The 18,095-nt window shown below is 44.1% G+C and overlaps 1 protein-coding gene across 2 annotated transcripts in view; it reads right to left on the reverse strand.

The window, feature by feature from the left end:
* ABCA1 (ATP binding cassette subfamily A member 1) overlaps positions 1-18,095 on the reverse strand; it is a 92,441-nt gene that overhangs the window by 23,888 nt on the left and 50,458 nt on the right. For both annotated transcript variants that reach the window (XM_059836707.1, XM_059836706.1), the window contains exons 8-18: positions 12,304-12,390; positions 7,637-7,877; positions 6,897-7,036; positions 6,542-6,658; positions 4,141-4,329; positions 3,147-3,352; positions 2,878-3,054; positions 2,053-2,275; positions 1,478-1,699; positions 697-901; positions 60-173 (exon numbers count right to left, since the gene is read on the reverse strand). In XM_059836707.1, coding sequence (XP_059692690.1) covers positions 60-173; positions 697-901; positions 1,478-1,699; positions 2,053-2,275; positions 2,878-3,054; positions 3,147-3,352; positions 4,141-4,329; positions 6,542-6,658; positions 6,897-7,036; positions 7,637-7,877; positions 12,304-12,390 — 1,921 coding nt within the window. The remainder of the gene's footprint in view (positions 1-59; positions 174-696; positions 902-1,477; positions 1,700-2,052; positions 2,276-2,877; positions 3,055-3,146; positions 3,353-4,140; positions 4,330-6,541; positions 6,659-6,896; positions 7,037-7,636; positions 7,878-12,303; positions 12,391-18,095) is intronic.

Below are 18,095 nucleotides of genomic sequence, written 5' to 3' on the forward strand. Positions count from 1 at the left end.
AAAAAGGCAGACCTTAACACTTCACTTCACTATAGAAAGGTTCTGTATCCAGCACTTACCTTCTGAAGACCCCTTCTGGTCAGGATGTGTGTGCTGCCTGTCCTGTGGTTCCTCCCCAAACCAATATGACTTTGTGAAAGGAAAGTACCAGGGTCTGGGAATCCCATACTGGCCTAAAAACAAAAGCATTACATGAGCCTGAGTGCATCTGTCCCTTTTCTTTAACTGGCTTTCAGGACAAGAAGGGAAGTACCCCACCCACAGTAAGCCTCCAGATGATGTACTAAGGAGAAATCTTTCTATATGAAGATGCTGACAGACTCTGGGTAAGAGACATCTAACTTCACTTTAGGGTTAAAAACCCTATGGTGAAAGGTACTTAGTAGCATGTGTGGTACTGATATTCAACTCCACTCTTACAGCACTGTCTGTGAACTTTAGAGGAGGGAACAAGCAAAGAACAGCAAAGCTTCTGGGGCTAGATCAGCCATGGCCACAATGGGGTCATGCTTCTGTGCTGGGCAACACTCACTACTACCAGCAAGCAACAACCTTGCTCTGACGCTGGTTTTGCTCCATGATTTTTACATAGCTCTGCTTAAAAACCGGCCAAATTTGCACCTTAGCAAGTAAAAAGGGTGATAGGAATTATTTAAAAGCTTTAAGACATGATTATCTCTCAGAAGTAGACCTCACCTGGGAAGACAGATTCAATGTACCAGGTCATGACTCCATACAGGAAGGTATCAAACAGCATCATGACAGCTGATGTGGTGATGCTAAAGCCATCTTCTTCCAATGGGCTCTCAAAGAAGTTGTCCCACTGAACACCAACTCCCTGCTCCTCAAACAGTGCAAAGTACTCACAACCAAAACCAAAGGCTACTGGAGACAGCAGGCTCTGAAAATGGGAGGCATGAACACACACTGAGTTTTTTTCAGTCATCTCAGCTGTAGCACAAGAATAAGTGACATTGTCCATATCAAAAGTCTGTGTTCCAGGGACCATCACTGCATTTGCAGATACAGAGCAGCATATTTGATCTAGGTTCCAAGAGGCCTGAGATATCTACTGGACCTCCCTCCAGAATTGTTTATTTCCCTATCTTCTTTTCTTTACTCCTTGGATTATCCTGTAAGGGAACAGGTTACTGACAGTCACACTCTTCAGACAGGTAAGAAGTGCTGTGCAGAGGAAAGGCAGGTGGTTCCTTCAGCCTGCATGTCTGGTTGTACAGTATGACAACATACAGAGATCAGGCAGCTTAGTCCAGCTGCATTACTTCTACCAAAGCAAACAAAACTCTCCCAGCAGCTTCTACCAGGTTCAGTAAACCGCTTTATCAAGCCCAACCCTGAAGACTTTTACACCGAAAATTAACCTCCCATTGCCACTTCCCCCCTTGTAACAGTGTCCAGCTGCTGAGTGCCATACTGATGGCATCACAGTGCCCAGGAAAGTTTCATCAAGACTCACCGCAAAAATCTTGAGTGAGAAGCTGATGTGGTCCTGCCAGGCAACACACAGCACATAAGGCAGGTACAGTGTGAAGTAGACAATGCCCCCACAGGCAGCTGCCAGGTTGGCCCTGGAGAACACAGTGCTGATGAGGAAGCACTGGAGGATGGTCACAACGCCAAAGATTGAGAGGAAAATGAACACCACACTAGGATCGCTGTAAGGCAGCAGATTCCCCATCTGGCAGGAGAACAATAAGTGTATGAGATTTTGAAAGGCTCTCCAAGGTACCCCTGTTACAAGCAGCTCTGCAGAGCTGCTGCTCAGCAGAGGCAGGGTTTCCTGCAATTTGCACAACAGCCTTCCCAGAAGTGAGGCAGTATCAGAGGCATCTTTTCAACAGAACTGAATCTACAACAGTCCCTCCTTCTGTTTTCAGCCACACAGTCCTGTTGTTCCAAAATTCTGTTCCCAAAAGGTGACTGGTCAACACACACCCACGAACTCCTCCCCAGTGTGTCAGCACAGACCACCACTTAGCAGACTCTAAAGGCTCTGGAGTCTGCTGCCACAGGCCAAACCAGGCAACTCACCTTCAGGATCAGCACCAGCAGTCCTGCACTCATCAGGAGAGGGACAAGGCTGCTAATGAACCAGCTTAACCAAAGGATGCCATTGTCAAGGCCCATGATCCTCATTGTTTCTTTCAGCCGAGCTTCCTTCTCATACACAATGCCCTTAATTATCACAGCCACTGAGTAGATCCAAGCTAGTGTCATGAAGAGAGGCATGGAGCGGCTCATGACACGCAGAAATCTGAGAAAATGAAAGAAAGGGGCCAGGAGATCTGAGTGAGAAACATTACTGCAACTTCAGATACCACTTCAAGGGCTGTCAGAGCATGGTGACAGCTAAGGCTTCACTGCACAAAGCAGCTGATGTGCAAAACCTGACACAGGATCCTTGTCTCACCATGAGGTGAGGTGGATGGGTTTAGAGCATATCGCCAGTTAGGAGTGGGAGCTGAAGCTGCAATTGCCACTACTCAGTGGAAGAGTGGGTGCAAAGAGCTGCCTTGCCTGGGGACTGCTCTCAATTGCCCTCTTTCCCTTCCCTGTGCCTATCTGTCTGTTTTTTTTCCCCAGTGCTATTTTCACTTGCACCAGATGTGGAGATATGGTCACACCTCAGGAAGGTACTGTGTATGTTCAACTCCGGTACTCTCCTGGGCAGGACTCTGCAAGTCATTACACATTCTAAATCCTCCGTGTGGGTGCCCTAATTCTAGGGATTAGGAACACTATGGAGATTGCCTCCTCACTGGTAATAGGGACAAAAACCATGCCTGAGGAATGACAAAAGCCCATGCCTCCTAAGCTCCTCCTCCTGGGAGCTTCTGAAGCAACCTGCATACATACATGTCATCCACGTAACATGGGTAGGGCATCTGCTGCACATAAACTCCTGTCTTCTTCTCCGTGCCTGTCTGAACCCTGATGATGGCCTGTTCTATCACATCCTGCAGGTAGACAAAGCCTCCCCAGACATAGCGCATGTCCTCAAAGGGGTCAGCACGGGGACCAGGATCCCAGTACCTGCACCAAGGGAACAAGACCTTTCCATTAGAAATCCTCCTCACCCCATCCTTTGTAAGAAACTGATCATAAGGCAGCATGTCAGGGCTCACCCATCCTTGATCTTGTTGGTCCTTTCCACATTATCAATGTCCATGCGTATCTTGTATTTCACATGTTGAGGGAGGTCTGTGCTGTCAGGAGCTATTTCAGTGAAGACTATGCCAGCCCAGAACCTCCTTTCATCCAGAAGTTCCAAGGACTTGTTAATGAGACGGACTTCTGTGGGCACAGGCTCCAGTTTGTCCAGGTTGACACACTAGACAGGGACAGGATTGGAAGCATTTATGGGATACGCTGCCAAATTATAATGTACTTTGTTTAGTTGTGGGGTGGAGGGAAAGAAGAGAATACTCCAATGGTAATGTCATGCCCAAGAAAAAAGACAACAGCATCAGAATATTTTGCAATGGTTTGTTGTAGCCCAGCAAGTTGCAAGAGTTGTCTCTGCTTCCTGCTTGACAGTCACCTTCCAGTCAAACATATCTCACTGAGAAATACCCCAGCAAAGGCATTTTCCGTACAAGAGGTTAGGTAGCACTGCAGTATTACCTACAGGATCTCATCCAAGTATCGACTTCCATAAATAATCTTATTTTGTCTGTTACAAATAAATCCAATCTGATTCAAAGCCTCTAAACATCAGTGGACAGATCTGAAGGTTTTGGATCACGCCCCAAACAGGCCATGGCCTATTTCTGTTTTCACTCATCTCCCAAGCTGATGAGGCAAAAAGCAGAACTAATTTTGTTCCCTCAGTTTGAAGCAGCTGCTAGCTTTACCACAGCCCCTAGCTAAACCCCAGACTGAAGTATGAACTGCTACACTGCTGGAGACAGCAGCAGCTTTCATTCAGTAACAGAAGGGCAGTAAACCACATACAGTGACAAAAGCAAAAACTTCAATAACAAGGCCTACAGTTAGATTCCTACATCCTGGTTGTATAAAAAAAATGGATGGAGGAATATCTATCTTCTATTTTCAGAACACCCAACTGCATGAGTGGAGATCAAGCTGCTGTTCTCCCCCACACTAATAGTATCTCACCTCCATGAAGCGGGAGATGGTCTGGATAGCCCGGTCTGTCTCATTGAAGGCATCCACCCAGGTGTACACAGAGCCATTTTCTGTCTCAATGTCCTCTGGACTGTTTGACAGGAAACGGGCAACATCCTCCACTGTCCAGTTGGAAGCTGGCAAGTGCAGGTCCCAGAGGGCTCTGCCTTTCAGCAATGTCTGCAGGAGTTTTGTTTTCAAAGAAGAAATAGTTGTGAGAAGTAATGTTAGATTCCTCTCTCATAACGAAGTCAAGCACTATTACGAAAACAGCTGTTAAGAAGGTGCAGGTAGAGGCCCTCTGTCATACTGAGAGGATCAGTACAGTGGTGTCCTTCCCTTCACCTTCCCTTTGAGAGGGATGTGCCTCCCTCGGTACAGCTACACCATATTGGTGTGCTTTGCAGGCTGCCTGCCTGCCTCTATGTCCTGCCAACCCCTCTGCCAAGGAGAGGGCAGCAGAGAGCCACGTACAGCTCTGTACCTCCCCTACACAGGCAAACCAGGGAAGAGGGAGATACTAGCTCAGCAGAAATGCATTTGCCAAATGCTTAGTGCCTAGCTCTGCTCACTTCTCCCAGAAGAATCTCACCTCCTGGCTGGGATGGAGAGCAATTGAGGCACGGCTGAAGGCTCAACAGTCACTGTGCTGAGCAGAAATACCAGCACCAGAGGCCAGGTGATTTTTGTATTTTGCTTTTGTGCACCAGGGCTGGCTGAAGCAGCCCTGTACAGCCATGATGTCCTGCCTTTGTCCTCCTGTCTGAGATAGTGCTTTCTTCACCTGGTTTAACTGCTAGCTTTCTGAGGACAGGCTACTGTATGCACAATGCCTAGCACAAATGCACTGAAGCAGAAACCAGTCCACTGCGCAGACAATTTAAGGCCAGGCAGGAAGGGAACAGTAACTGTAAATTACATAGTTGTACTGAAGTCAGGGAGATAAAAAGAAAAACCTGCACAAGAGCTAAAACTGAAAAAATCCTCATGATTAAGAATAGGAAGTGGATTTTTTTGCCACAACAAAAATAGAAGAGAGGTAAAGAGCTTCCCCATACTCTGCTGTTACCAGCAAACCAGAAAGTAGTGGGTCACACAGTTACAAAAAAAAATTGCAAACTGGAAAAACAGAACAGACCAAGCTAACAAAGGAAAACATACAAAAATGAAATCCAAGCACACAGGAGTCAGATGTGCTGTGCTCTCTTCTCATTTGGTCTCCGTGGTTAACTTCTGCTACCATGTGTGCAGAGAAATGGCTCAACCTCATCTTGTTTAAGTCCAACATTAAAGCTCCTTAATCCTAGGGGCACATGCACAAGCCCTTCCTGAAGTTCATGGGCACATTAGCATCAAGCTAGAAGTGGCACAGATGGGAAAGCAAAGCACTTTCCTCTCCCTCAGCAGGAAGAAATATGCCACACAGATTGTACAACCCAGAAAGTTGAGAGGTGATGGCCAGTCAACCCAGAAACATGGCAGGAGATGCTCCCTTGGAGCTGCCAAGGCACTGACAATGAAGTACTCCTGCTTGTGTGAATGTCAACAGGTGACAACAAAGAGACTGCTGTAACTACACTGGTACAGAAAAGACCAGATTGCTGGGAAGATCATTAATTAACTACCAGAGGCAACAGCATTAACAAGCAACATAAAATATAAAACCGTAAAAGCCCAGGGCTCAGTAAAATGATATAAAAAAAAAAATAGAAGCAACATTCACTTTCCAGAGGACATCACTGCAAATCAGTGTTTTGGATCTGCTTTCTGCCTGAGCTTTGTAACAATCTGTTCAACTGTCTCTGGCGCTCTAGTATGCTGTGTTGACGGAGAAGTACAACAGGCCGTGTCACATGATTATTCAGCAGACACTGGGGTAAAAAAGGAATGAATTTCAAGGTTTATATGACCTGGGAGGTCTCTGTACACAAGATGGTGCACTGTGATACCCAACCATGTTGCAGAGACAGCTGGAAAAACTACTCTACAGTGGTCCCTCTGTTTCTTGATGTTAGTTTTACATCACTGTACTTCCAAAGACATTGCCACAGGGTGCAAAGATCCATCCCTCAGAGCTGCACCCAAGGAACCATGGTGACATGCTCATGACACATTAGGGCAACACTGCTGACAAAACAGTACATTTTCCAACAGAGGCAGATTAGAATTGGGTGTTAAATGCGTACTGCTCCTGTTTGCAGGAGACTGTTGGGTGAAGGAAGGAATGCCAAGCATAATGCAGGCTCAGTACAATCAAGATCTCTTTCAAGAAGGGGTCCCATCCATAGTATTTATCCACCCAATTCAGCACTGAAGCCCCATTTAAAATATATATTTCACCACTTATTGCAAAAAACAACAGCAGTGGTTCTGGCAAGGACAGCATACTGACCCGAATGAGATCCATTTCTTGACTACTTTCCATAAATGTCCAAATCTTTGGGCTTATCTCCTCCCACATTCCCCCGAGGTCACGAAACACACCCAGCTCCTGGAATGTCCTGTTCACCTGTCAGAAAGAGGAGAGAAAGGTTATTTCCAAAAGCTGGCAGAGACCATCATGAGCTGAGAGGGTGTATTGAGCCTTTAACAGTAAGTGCATGGGAGGTGAGAGATTAGGGAGGCTGTGCTTTTGCAGGCAATCCTTCCTAGGCTTGTGTTTGGGTCCAATTTAACTAGAGAGGATCAGCTGCACAGCCAGAGGACACAGCTAATGCTACATTATCAGAGGACAGGGCTAGAGTTACCTCAGACATGACCTTCCTTACAGCTGGCGTATCTGGGGTGTACAAGATCTTCCCAATCAGCAAGGGTTTCAAAGCCCTCCAGATAATCCTGGAAAGCGGGCTGGATTCCAGATTCTTCATTAGCTCATTGCAGTAGGGCGCTGAAGAAGAGCACAAAGGTGAGTGGCTGGACAGCACAGTGACAACTGCAGAAGGCATAGAGCTTCAAGAACAATCAAAGCTGAAAGCAAAGCAATTTTCAGACACAAACCCCCTCCTTTACTGCAAAGCTCCACAAAAAAGTCACTTTTAGCCCAGGCCTGCAGAGTCTGCCCAGTGAACAAGGAGCAACCAGGTGGCCTCCAACACTAAGAGCCACAGTACTAGTTCTGCAACACTCCCACAACCCCAATGAATGGCACAAACAAAATTTGTCCGTAAAAGGTCAGATTTCCAGAGGCTGCATGTGATTGTGCTCCCTCTCCCACTAAAGCAGATCCACTGCACAGCTTTCTGTATACTCTACACAGTAGGTAGGTAGGTAGCAGGTCCTTGGGAGACAGGTTGATAACTTATTGGCCTTAAGGGCATATGCAGGACAATATTTTCTTAAGAGCATAAGCAGGACAGTATGCCTTTCTGAAACAGCAGTGAATATGTCCCTCAGGAACACCTACTTTCATCTGTGGAAGTTTGGAAAACACTAGCAATGACAATCATGAAGTAGATGGAACCTCAGACCATGCCATTGTTACACTTACTTGTGGAGTTATCATAGAAGTTAATCACATCATCCTCAGTGCTGTTGCCTCCAAACAGTGCTTTGTAATTGTTATCCTCATACCAGTTGAGGGATTTAATTTTGAGCCCTCCACCTTCAGGATGGCCACACACAATGCGTGACACAGCCTGATAGATCTGCGTAGAGGAGTTTGAGGTGTTCACATTGGTCAGGAACATCACCTCTTGCCTCATGTCACTCCAGCTCTTCATGCTCAGCAGCTGGAGGGGAAGGGTAGAGAAAAGAATGGAAGCAAGTATTGAACAGGATTAGTAAAAGGAGCAGTTCTCTCCATGCACCTTCAAACCACAGAACAGATTTTTCAACAGATGAGAATCACCTTGAACACAACATCAAGGGGAACAACAGGGAAAACAATTCCCCACCACCACAATGGAAGTCTCTTCTGAGCAAGTACTTGGAATATATCCTTGCCAAGTTCTTTACTACTGAGTTTTCTACTCCAGTGCTGTGGGTGGTTCCTGGCCTCCCTGCCCTCTAACATGGAAGCTGCTAGTCCTCCTGGTTGCACAATGGCTTAAATTCCAGTGGAGTACCCTCACAAGGACAGGTGGGGTGGGGTACATGGAGTCAGAATAGGAATTAAAGGAACAACACCAAGTGACTGCAGCTTGTGGGTCACAAACTGGATGAGCCACAGGCCATGACAGTGTCACCTGGCACAACTCCACCCAACCTCTACTGATTTACACCAGGCAGCCAGTCTGACCTCCCAGACTGGCATCACTCATTCCTGCCCCAGAAACTCCTTGCCCCATTGTCAACAGCATTCCCAGAATATCTTTGAAAACAAGCCCTGTTGCAGCCAGGAGCCTGAACCACAGCATAAGCTTTGCACACAGTCAATCACTGCAAGGAGCCTTCTGCTGGCCAGCTGACCTGACACCAGGCCCAAGGTGACAACATTCAACCAGCCAGAACAATTAGTACCTCCAGACTCATTTGAGTGGCATAAGCCAGATAATGCGCCTGCAATGTATCAGAACAAAAGCACCCTGCCCTCAGCCTGAGATAGTCACTGCATTAATGCTGCCATACTCAGTCATGGCCAAGCTCACCACAATAGGAAAAGCAACCCACCTGCACGAGCATGAGTTTCATGCTACACTGGATTGTTGCTTTCAGACCCGCTATCTTGAGTTGTCAGAACATCACCTCTTTGATGGTGACAATAAGTGGATGCTAAGAAGAAATAAGACAAAGGCAAGAACCTAGGGTACTTCCTCTAAGTAACCTTCCAGCTTCCATTTATTTGCACCTCAGAGAACGTCTACTTCCTAATCCTCAATTACTTTCTTCCATGGTAAACTCGTAAAATTTAGAACATCCGCAAGTATTTAACATCCAATGTCACAGGAAAGAACCTCTTCTCTCTCCTTATCTGGCTGTGGTTAGCTCCATTTGGTGTCATGTGGTTTTTTGTTTTTACTGCAAGAGGCAGTGAGTATTCAATTCCTATCTCTTCTCCATGTGCCACTCAACTATATAGGTCTTTGTCATATCCCCAACTCCTCTCTTTTGCAAGCTGAACAGCCTCAGCCTATTCCCTTGTTCCTTTTGTGAAAGCCATTATACTTCTCAATGTCCTAACTGGCCTTCTCTGAACTTTATTCCAGTTATGCTATCCCTTTTCAGAGAACACAAACCTAGATCTGTGCTCCTTATCAAAGAGTTTTGTATAGTATCATGGTAAAATTCTACAGCTGGTTCTCTATCCCTTTTTAAGAATTTTCTAGAATTTTATCTGACTTCTTGACTCCTGCTGAAATATCAGGTGACATTAACTTGGATGTTCTTACTGTGTTGTCCAGAACAGGCACGTGCTCTTAACAGGGTTAGCAGAGCTGCTGAGACGCCTATTTGTAACTGCTCGTCAACTGCATCTCAGAAACAACTTCAAATGCTGTGCTCCAACTGCCCTGCTTTCAGAGACAATAAGAGAGTCAAAGACCATCTGCCACTTTTGTTCACAGTGCATTGGTCTATCACCTCTGTTTAAATAAATGCAGATAATCAAAGTCTAAGACAGCTGGTAAAGACAGCCAGTAAAGCCAGCCAGCAACAATGCTGAAAGCAGCATTGTGCTGAAACAACCAATCCCAGTTCGCTCAAGGAAAGCACACTTAAGACTCTTGGGTCTTACACTGGGAAGTAAACCTGACCTTTTGTATGACCCATCTGTGGATGTTTTAGATGTGCCAACATCTGGAGAAAAATTCTTGATGCTAAACAACAGCTACTACGTGTCACCTATACAAGGAGCCTCTATTTTCAGATGGCTAAGAGCACATGACACACTGATATAACACAAGACAGCTGTGAGAACAGCAAAAGTCTGAGTACAAATGTCCGATTGACTGATTCGAGTGTACTTTCATTACCCTGCTACTCACTGGTGCCTTTGCCTGCAGCCTGGTGCCACTCAACCTGGCTCCAGGTTCAGGGTGACCTACAGGACACCAGCATCAGGGAACATGAATGAAAACTGTCACATAACCAGTTTTCTTTGCTACATATGTTCATGCAGATGTTTGGATTTGATTATTCCTCACCCAAAAGGTCAAGGCTGCATTCCAGGTGTGACAATTTGACTGCGCAATTCACAGGGATGCCTCAGGGAGTTTTTGGTATCTTAGCTAAAAGAGCTCATTTTTGCTCAGCAAAAAGGCAGCTGCTTCAGCTAAAGTACCATAAACTCCCTAACATGATAAGCAAAGGTACTTAAATAGAAAGTGCAGATAATTCCCATGAACATATGAAGTAGTAACCATCTTAAAGAGGGATTGCATTTGCAAACACATTTCTACAAATTATTTTGAAACAGCTTGAGCAAGGAACTTTGTTTCATCTTTGGCACCAGCATCTTCGCAATTTACTTGGAGAGCTGATCTTTTTACACCTCTGGAAGTAAATATGTCAAATGTGAAGGGTTACTAACCTACTTCTTCCAGACATCAGACCTGGCTCCCTAAGTGTATCTAAGTAGTTGTCCTTGCTCTGGGTGTTTAATCTGCCCTCCTAAAAGTTGATTTAAAGAGTCCAAGGACACAGATCCAATCAATCCCTATACTCCAAGACAAATATTTTGTTCAGACCGTTTTCTAATTAAAATTCCCTGCTAGAAAGGCTCCTAGACATGGCACAAACAATAGTTCTTTCCACCCCCTCAAGCTGCTGCCCTTTGAAACAAGGGAGTAAGTCCCTCCTTTTCACACAGAAATCTGCCTGACAGACAATAAGAAGTAACTTTCGGTCAAGCCATCTGGAGCAGCTCATGCTGTACACAGAGCAAAATGCTGCCTTTGTTTGCACAGCAGGGCAGAATAAAAGGTAGTCATGCCCAAAACAGCTGCCAACCAAAAGGCATGTTACCCTGGGACATTTTCGGCCACATCAGCAAACTGAGTATCACGTGGTTTCAATTATTTTTATCCCAGACAAGAAGAAAAGCCAAGCTTAAATGACGTAACAGGAAACAGCTGTAGTCAAACTCAGAAGGGCAGCCTCCCTGCTAGCAGCAAAAGCTCTTCCATGATCCTAACTGAAGCTGATCCTGGAATCGTATCAATTTCAATGTGAAGGGAACTGCGCAGCAGGTTGTAGGACTCGGGGAGGGGTGCGTGCCAGGAATTGTTGGCTGGCACGGTGCAGGCTCCCGGCAGCTGCCCCTCCGTGGGAGTGAGGCGCAGGCTAACCTGGAGTGACCCGCTCTTGTGCATGCTCCCAGAGGTTACTGCCGTTCACGGCGCAGAGCTCTCTCACTCTGATGCAAAGACGGAAGACTAGCAAAGGGAGGAGGAGGCGGCAGCATTGTTTAGCTTAGATGGAGGCGGCGGCACTGTTTAGCTTAGATGGTTGTGATTTCTGCTCCAGGGAGAGAATGTTTTTGACTAATAGCAGCACTTCAAAGTCAGAACCAGACAAAAAAACTAGGATAAGTTTCTGGCTCAACATCCACCCCCTACCCCCTCAGACTTGGACTTCTGACTCAAACTTAGGTACGCAGGACTTCTTTTCTTAATCCATCATTTCACCTGTAAAAACAAATACTTGCAGTCTCTAGAATGTCTATTTGACTGTGCAAATCACTGGGTTTTTTTAGTGTTGTGATGTCATTGTGCTGAGTGCCCCACAAGACTGGAAAACAATCTCTGGCCCAAAAAGCAAGATAGATAAAGAGGAAACAGTAGTTTACTGCTACTTATTTAAATTATAACAGCCACAGCACCTTTTCCACATGCCATACCCTCACTGCACAGGAAACCCAGTTGATACAACCAATTAATAACCCTGATGTGGGTTGGCAACTGGATGGGAAAAAATAGAAAGGAAAGCCTCAATATGTAATTTGCAAGGCACTACCTGGCAGCAGATGTACTGCAAGCCCAACTGTTGCGCCGCTGCTGAGATACAGAAAATGTCCTAATTCCTGTTATGGTATTTGTAACTTGAAGTGCCAAGAGGTTGCGAAGTGCATGCTGCCTGCACACAGGGAAAACAGCTGTAGGATGGGGAAAAGTTTCAAAACAAGGCAGGAATTTGACTATAAGTTGCTTCTTGTACTTGATCACAGGCTAAGATAGCAACCACAGTGATGTGTTCTCCTGACACAAAGGCTCTTCTTACCTCTTTAACAAGCTTCCCAATGCTCTCTCTCAAAGTTTCCACAGTTTCTGACAGATCCCACAAGGAGGAATTGAAAGAAAGTTGTCTCTGCAGGAAGAGAGAAAAGGAAACCAGAAGTTACTGCAAAGCACAAATGAAGAAATTAAACTCTTGTAAACATTCTTGCATAGAGCAGTTAGGACTGTTTACATTGGTGGAGAAGATGGAGCTGACTTTCTGTGTAATGTTGAACTTAAAATACCAAGGGCTTCTGCACCCTGCAATGTGATAGTATCACCCCTTTCTCTTCTACACAGTTGCCATAATCAGAACCATACCAACAAAATGTTAAATGCATGCACATATACTTACTATGCAAAGGATGACTCGCATTCCAGCAAAACAAACACACACCAAACAAGCAAGACAACAGTCTACAGGACAGCACATGAAATCCCACAAGGAAGTGCTAAGAAGGGAATGCAAAGTCAGTACAGCAGAGAAAAAGACAATTTGGTGGGTACAAGTTTTCAGTGAGACTACACAAAGATACTCAAATACAAGGGACTCCCTACTGCAATGCAGATGATCACTAAAGTCCTCCTATTCAGGCCTTGATATACTTAATCCAAACCAAGCGTGTATTTTAAAACAAACAGCTTCCAGGAAATAGCTGGCATGCACTGTCACCAAAGAGCAAGACTGACAGGCTTCCAGAAGTGGAAGGCATAGCTTTCAGGAAACTATTTGCTCTAGCAGGAAGTTACATTGAAGACAACTCCTTGTTTCCAATTGCTCTACATGTAACTGGTGGCCTGGAGTTCAGTCTGTGGGGTTCTTTTTCCCTTTCATTCACAAATCTGGATTATCTCGCATGGAAGACATTTGGGCACAATCCTTGTTTTAAGGGAATGAAGATGAAAACAAACTCCTAAGATTTCATATTAGTAGCTCATAGCAGCATTTGAAAGCATCATAAAGTTACTGCAACACACAGATGAGCAGCCAAGGCCCTTGATTTTAGCACATATCTTTTGAGTTGAATCTCTTCCTTTTCATATCTTTCCTGGGGTAATTTCAGGAAACAAAGCCCGGAGGTTTTAATTTGTTCTGCTTGATCTGCTGGAGATGGGTAGGACCTGGTCAGTGCCAGCTATTGTAAATGGGCACTGTTCTGCTGATCTACTGGGATGTTTAAAACTAATTTTTTGAATGCACAGTTAGTTTTTGCTCCAAAGCCAGTTGCAAATTCAGGGAGGATTCTCTAACCTCTATGGATCTCTACTAAATGCAGTCCTTAAGGTTTGGATAAATAAAAACACACCATTTAGGAGAAAAGCAATTAAATATCAAACAGGCTCAGACCTTCAAAATATATTTAAAGAAATTTAGCAAGTAAATATCAAAGCTACTTATCTGCTCAGACTACAATTTTGGCAGTAAGATGAGGTAGAAAGTTCCAGGTTCATGCATAACAAGAGATGTGTTTGTTCAGCTCCATGTATATATTCATCAATCTCCACACAGATTTGTGTTTACTGCATTCAGAGGTGATTCAGGGACAGGGTGGATGAGGAAAAGTTTTCTGAAGATACTAATTGGTTCAGAACAGTAAAAAGTCAAAACCCAATTGCAAAGGATTAGTGAACATCCTCCTACTGACACACTGTTACAAAGTGCCAGAGAAAATTCAGCACTGCAAAGTAAAGTACATAGGGGAAAGACAGTTTTACCTTAAGATACCCCTTGTACGGCCCTGAATTAGCTAATGCCACTCAAAAAGAGACATCTTAGAAATACAGTGATAAAACAGACCAGCATCAACATAAATCCACAATGCAATCCTGGTTCTCAAGTACTATGTGCAATTTTGGGTTCTCCATCTCTGAAGGAGCTCAGGTACAGACAGAGGCCATGATTCAAGGTAATAGTGGTATTTGAAGGAAGAACAATAGACTCCAGTTCTTCCAATAGGATGTGTAAGGACAAACAGAGGTTATGACAAAGGTCTGCAGACTTACATGTGGGATGGGGAATGGAAGTGGGATGATTGCCTTCTGTGCCTCATCATACAGAGCTAGAAAACTTCCAGTGAAATGATCAGTTTAAAACAAAACCAAAGGAGCTTCTGCATATGCAACTTCGTTAAAACAGAAAAAAAAATCAGTAGAGTCTACACAATGCTGAAAGCATTGCGAGCTTGAGAAAGACTTTCAAGAACTTAGTGAACATAAAAATCTTACCAAATGCTATTAAACAACAAGATCCCAGCAGCACATGAGAAAGTCTGGGTTGCAAGCTACTGAAGAACAGGACATTACACTGAAGAAATGTTATGTGCTCGCCCAGTGGCTGCAGCCTTTCACATGCCTCCATTAAGGGCCACTGCTGGATTATCAGTCAAGGACACTGAGCCTAACAGGACTTTTGTCTGACATTGTACATCTTAGGTGATTCAAGGAGCTTGCAAACCTTATTCTGAAATGTGAGGAATACCCATCATCCTTTCATACCACAGCACCCTGAACTTTACTCCCTAACAAATTAACAAATTAATATCACTTCAAGATCATTTCTCAACAGAACTTGCAATAGTATCATTAATGTGGAGGAAATTTTACTCTCTCTACCACTTCTTGAACCTCAAAGCCCAATCAGGAAGCATCTCATAAGGCATGACCAGAGAAAATAACAAAAGATCAGTCACAAGGGCCAGTCTTCTTTGAACAGGTGAACATGTCATTGATTTCCCTGTAATACCCATCTTTATAGTGACTCACTAAGTAGTTAATTAGATTAATAAGAAACCTCTAGATCCAGGGCATACCCAGGAAGACTGTTCCTACTGTGAGACTGTCTTAAGCAGATACCCGCACTACATCTAGGGGCTGGGGAGGGCAATGACTCATTTACCGGCAATGTGCTGCAAAAACATCACCTGTCTGTTCTAGGCACACTGTGGAAAGACAAACATCCAGAAGGTTTTGAACACAATTGCCCTCTACAACTACTCTGGCAGTGGCTAGCAAGTCACTAAATTTGACTTTTGGGGCAGCCAACATCATAATACTCTTGAAGTAAAGAGTGTACTGGGGGGGACTCTGTACTTGAGATGGCTAGAGTTGAAGGACAAGCCTTGAATAAATTGACATGAAACTTATGGGGGATGGGCAAATATGATTTAACATACATGAGAATGCATGGGTTTAAAGTGCTGGGAAGTCAAAACATCCAGCCAAAATTCAGTCTGCATCATACAGCTGACTGTTTCTCTTTAATGAAGATAACTCTGCCACATTTGCTTTGAAATAGTTATTACAACTTTATACTGGTCTTACCAGAAACTTTCCACTAGCCTCTGCAGAAAAATCACGTGCATTAAGCTTCTGCTCTTGCTTCCTGAGAGTGGAAGTCTCAAATCTCTGCTGCTCAAAAGGATGATGTCATTGTGCTTGACTGAAAACACTCTCATAAGACCAAGGAAAGCTATGAATTCAGCTGCAGCCCATATTTACATTAGAAGACCTTTTCTAAAATCCATTTTTCTACTGTAATGCATTTATTATCTAATGCTTAGTTCATGCTAACCATTTGACAAAATACCACCCGTATAACAGAGGGAGAAAGAAACAATTGGATTTTCATGTGCTCATCCACAGTCTTTCAAGGACCACTGTTGTAGAAAAGCCACAGCATATTTATGGCTTATTACAAATCCATACCACTGGAAGTGAGTAGGGCAAAGCCCTTATTAGGCAGTGCTGTCTAAGAGATGAAATCCCACAGGAGCAATCTGGATTATAATTTAACCTTCCCCGACCAAATCACATTCAAAACTGGGGAGATTTGCAGAGAGATATACAAAGAGGTACTTCTGTGATATAAGACAGTCAGAAAAGTCCCACTGGACTGTGTGGTAATGGCTGGGAACTTACTGCCATTGCTCTTGTTAGCCTTTCCCAAAACTGCATAGTTCCTCTATGGGACAAGTGCTGGCCTACCACAAGGAAAAAGCCAGGAAGGAAATTTGCATGCATGCAATCATATGTAATACGCAGTCACATGCTTTGCTATTGTTCTCAAACCAGCTTCTCCTGCCTCAGTCTCACTCAGCCAGTGCAAGGCAAGCCTCATGAAGAGACGATGTGTCCACAAGGAGCTTGTACAACAAGCTATGTCCTACGTCCTATAGTATTGTTGGTCAAAAGGCTTCAGAAAATGGATGCCAATTAAGACATGGGCCATGTAACAGGGACTTTTTTTAAACACTTTTTCCATCTAGTGGAGTGGACACTCAGAAGAAGGAAAGTTGATCCTCCACCCTGGTGCCCCATGATCACACCCAGATTTTCTGCTGGGTTTTGGTCTAAACAGCCTGCCTCTAGTAGGTTCTTACATGAAAAAGAGTAAGGACACAGACTTTAACCTCCCTACCATCCCTCCATGCGCTTGGCTCTGCTTTTGCATCCTATAGAACAGGCTAAATTCACACAATACAAAAGACCAGCAAAGAGCTAGAATCCTAGTGTGAAATTTTATTGTATATGTTTTAACTGTATCACTGCCCTTTGGGCAGCACTCAAGGTGTTCTGTGTAGAAATGAGGAGCAGGTATGTAAAATGTTTATTCCTTTCTTTTTATAAAAACAGTGCTGTGACATTTAGAGCTCATGCATTTTATCATGCATGCGCTTTATTTTTTTAAAACCTTGATCTGTCCATAATTTGCTAGTAATTACTGCATTTTTGAGAGCTACTTAGAACACTTAGCATTTTCCTGAGGCTGCAAATGCACACACATTTTAAGCCAGCAGAACTGAGTGTTATCACCAGGGTCTCAGCCCACACACTCACTCCCTGATCATAGGGCGCTAAATCTTGCACTCTCCCCTTCATGTTTTAGCATAAACATTTGTGTAACATACAATAAGGTCAACCACTTTTAATCTGGATCAATTCTATGATGAAATTTACTGCATCATCTTGCAGAGAGAATAACAAACAGGAATGAAGAGGGAAAAAACCAAGCAGGTGGATGTCAGGCTAAGTCTTACATATTAAGACATTTCAAGAAACCATAGCCACTTAACTGCCCAGATATCAGAGAGGCATAAATTTCCAGTTTACAATTCAGGCCCTTAATGTTGAATTTACAGAGTTCTCGCACACAGTTGCAAGCCCTTGTATTAACCTTCTTGTACTAAGATGCTGCCTCTCCATAAATCACAACATAGTGCAATCAGTGAAGCCCATGTCCAATTACACAAGCTAAAAACCTGTCTCCAAATTGCTGTTGCACTTCCATTTCACTTGGCCCTTACTTTGCTTACTGAAATGCATTGCTGTGAAGTACCTCAAAGGGATTCAGAAAAAAAAATTAGTATCTTGACAAATTGCTGGCATTGGTTTACAGACTCTGTAGTAGATACAGAGCATGCTATCTTCAGTGTGCATGTCCAAGATTTGACACAGGATGCCTTCAATAAGCTGTGTCAAAAGCCTCCTTTGTTCAGGAGCAGAAAGTTCCCTCTTTGTTCAAGGATGTTACTGCAGGTCAGGGCACATTTTAGCCTCTAAAGACACTAAGTTTCAAATGTGTTGGCTGTGATCCTAGAGTTAATTTATCCATTTTGTCTGGCCACATCGAAACCAGTTAGTTTTTGTTTCACTCACTGATGCATTACCGCAGCTTAACTACCAGATACACTGTGACATTTTCTGAGGAAAACTGTGGACCTTTACCAGGCAACAATGCACAGCAGGTTTAGAACTGCTGACTTCTGGACTCCAGCTTTCTTAAAGACAAGATCATGA

This window comes from Haemorhous mexicanus, chromosome Z (assembly GCF_027477595.1).
Source record: "Haemorhous mexicanus isolate bHaeMex1 chromosome Z, bHaeMex1.pri, whole genome shotgun sequence".
NCBI classification, from domain to species: domain Eukaryota; kingdom Metazoa; phylum Chordata; class Aves; order Passeriformes; family Fringillidae; genus Haemorhous; species Haemorhous mexicanus.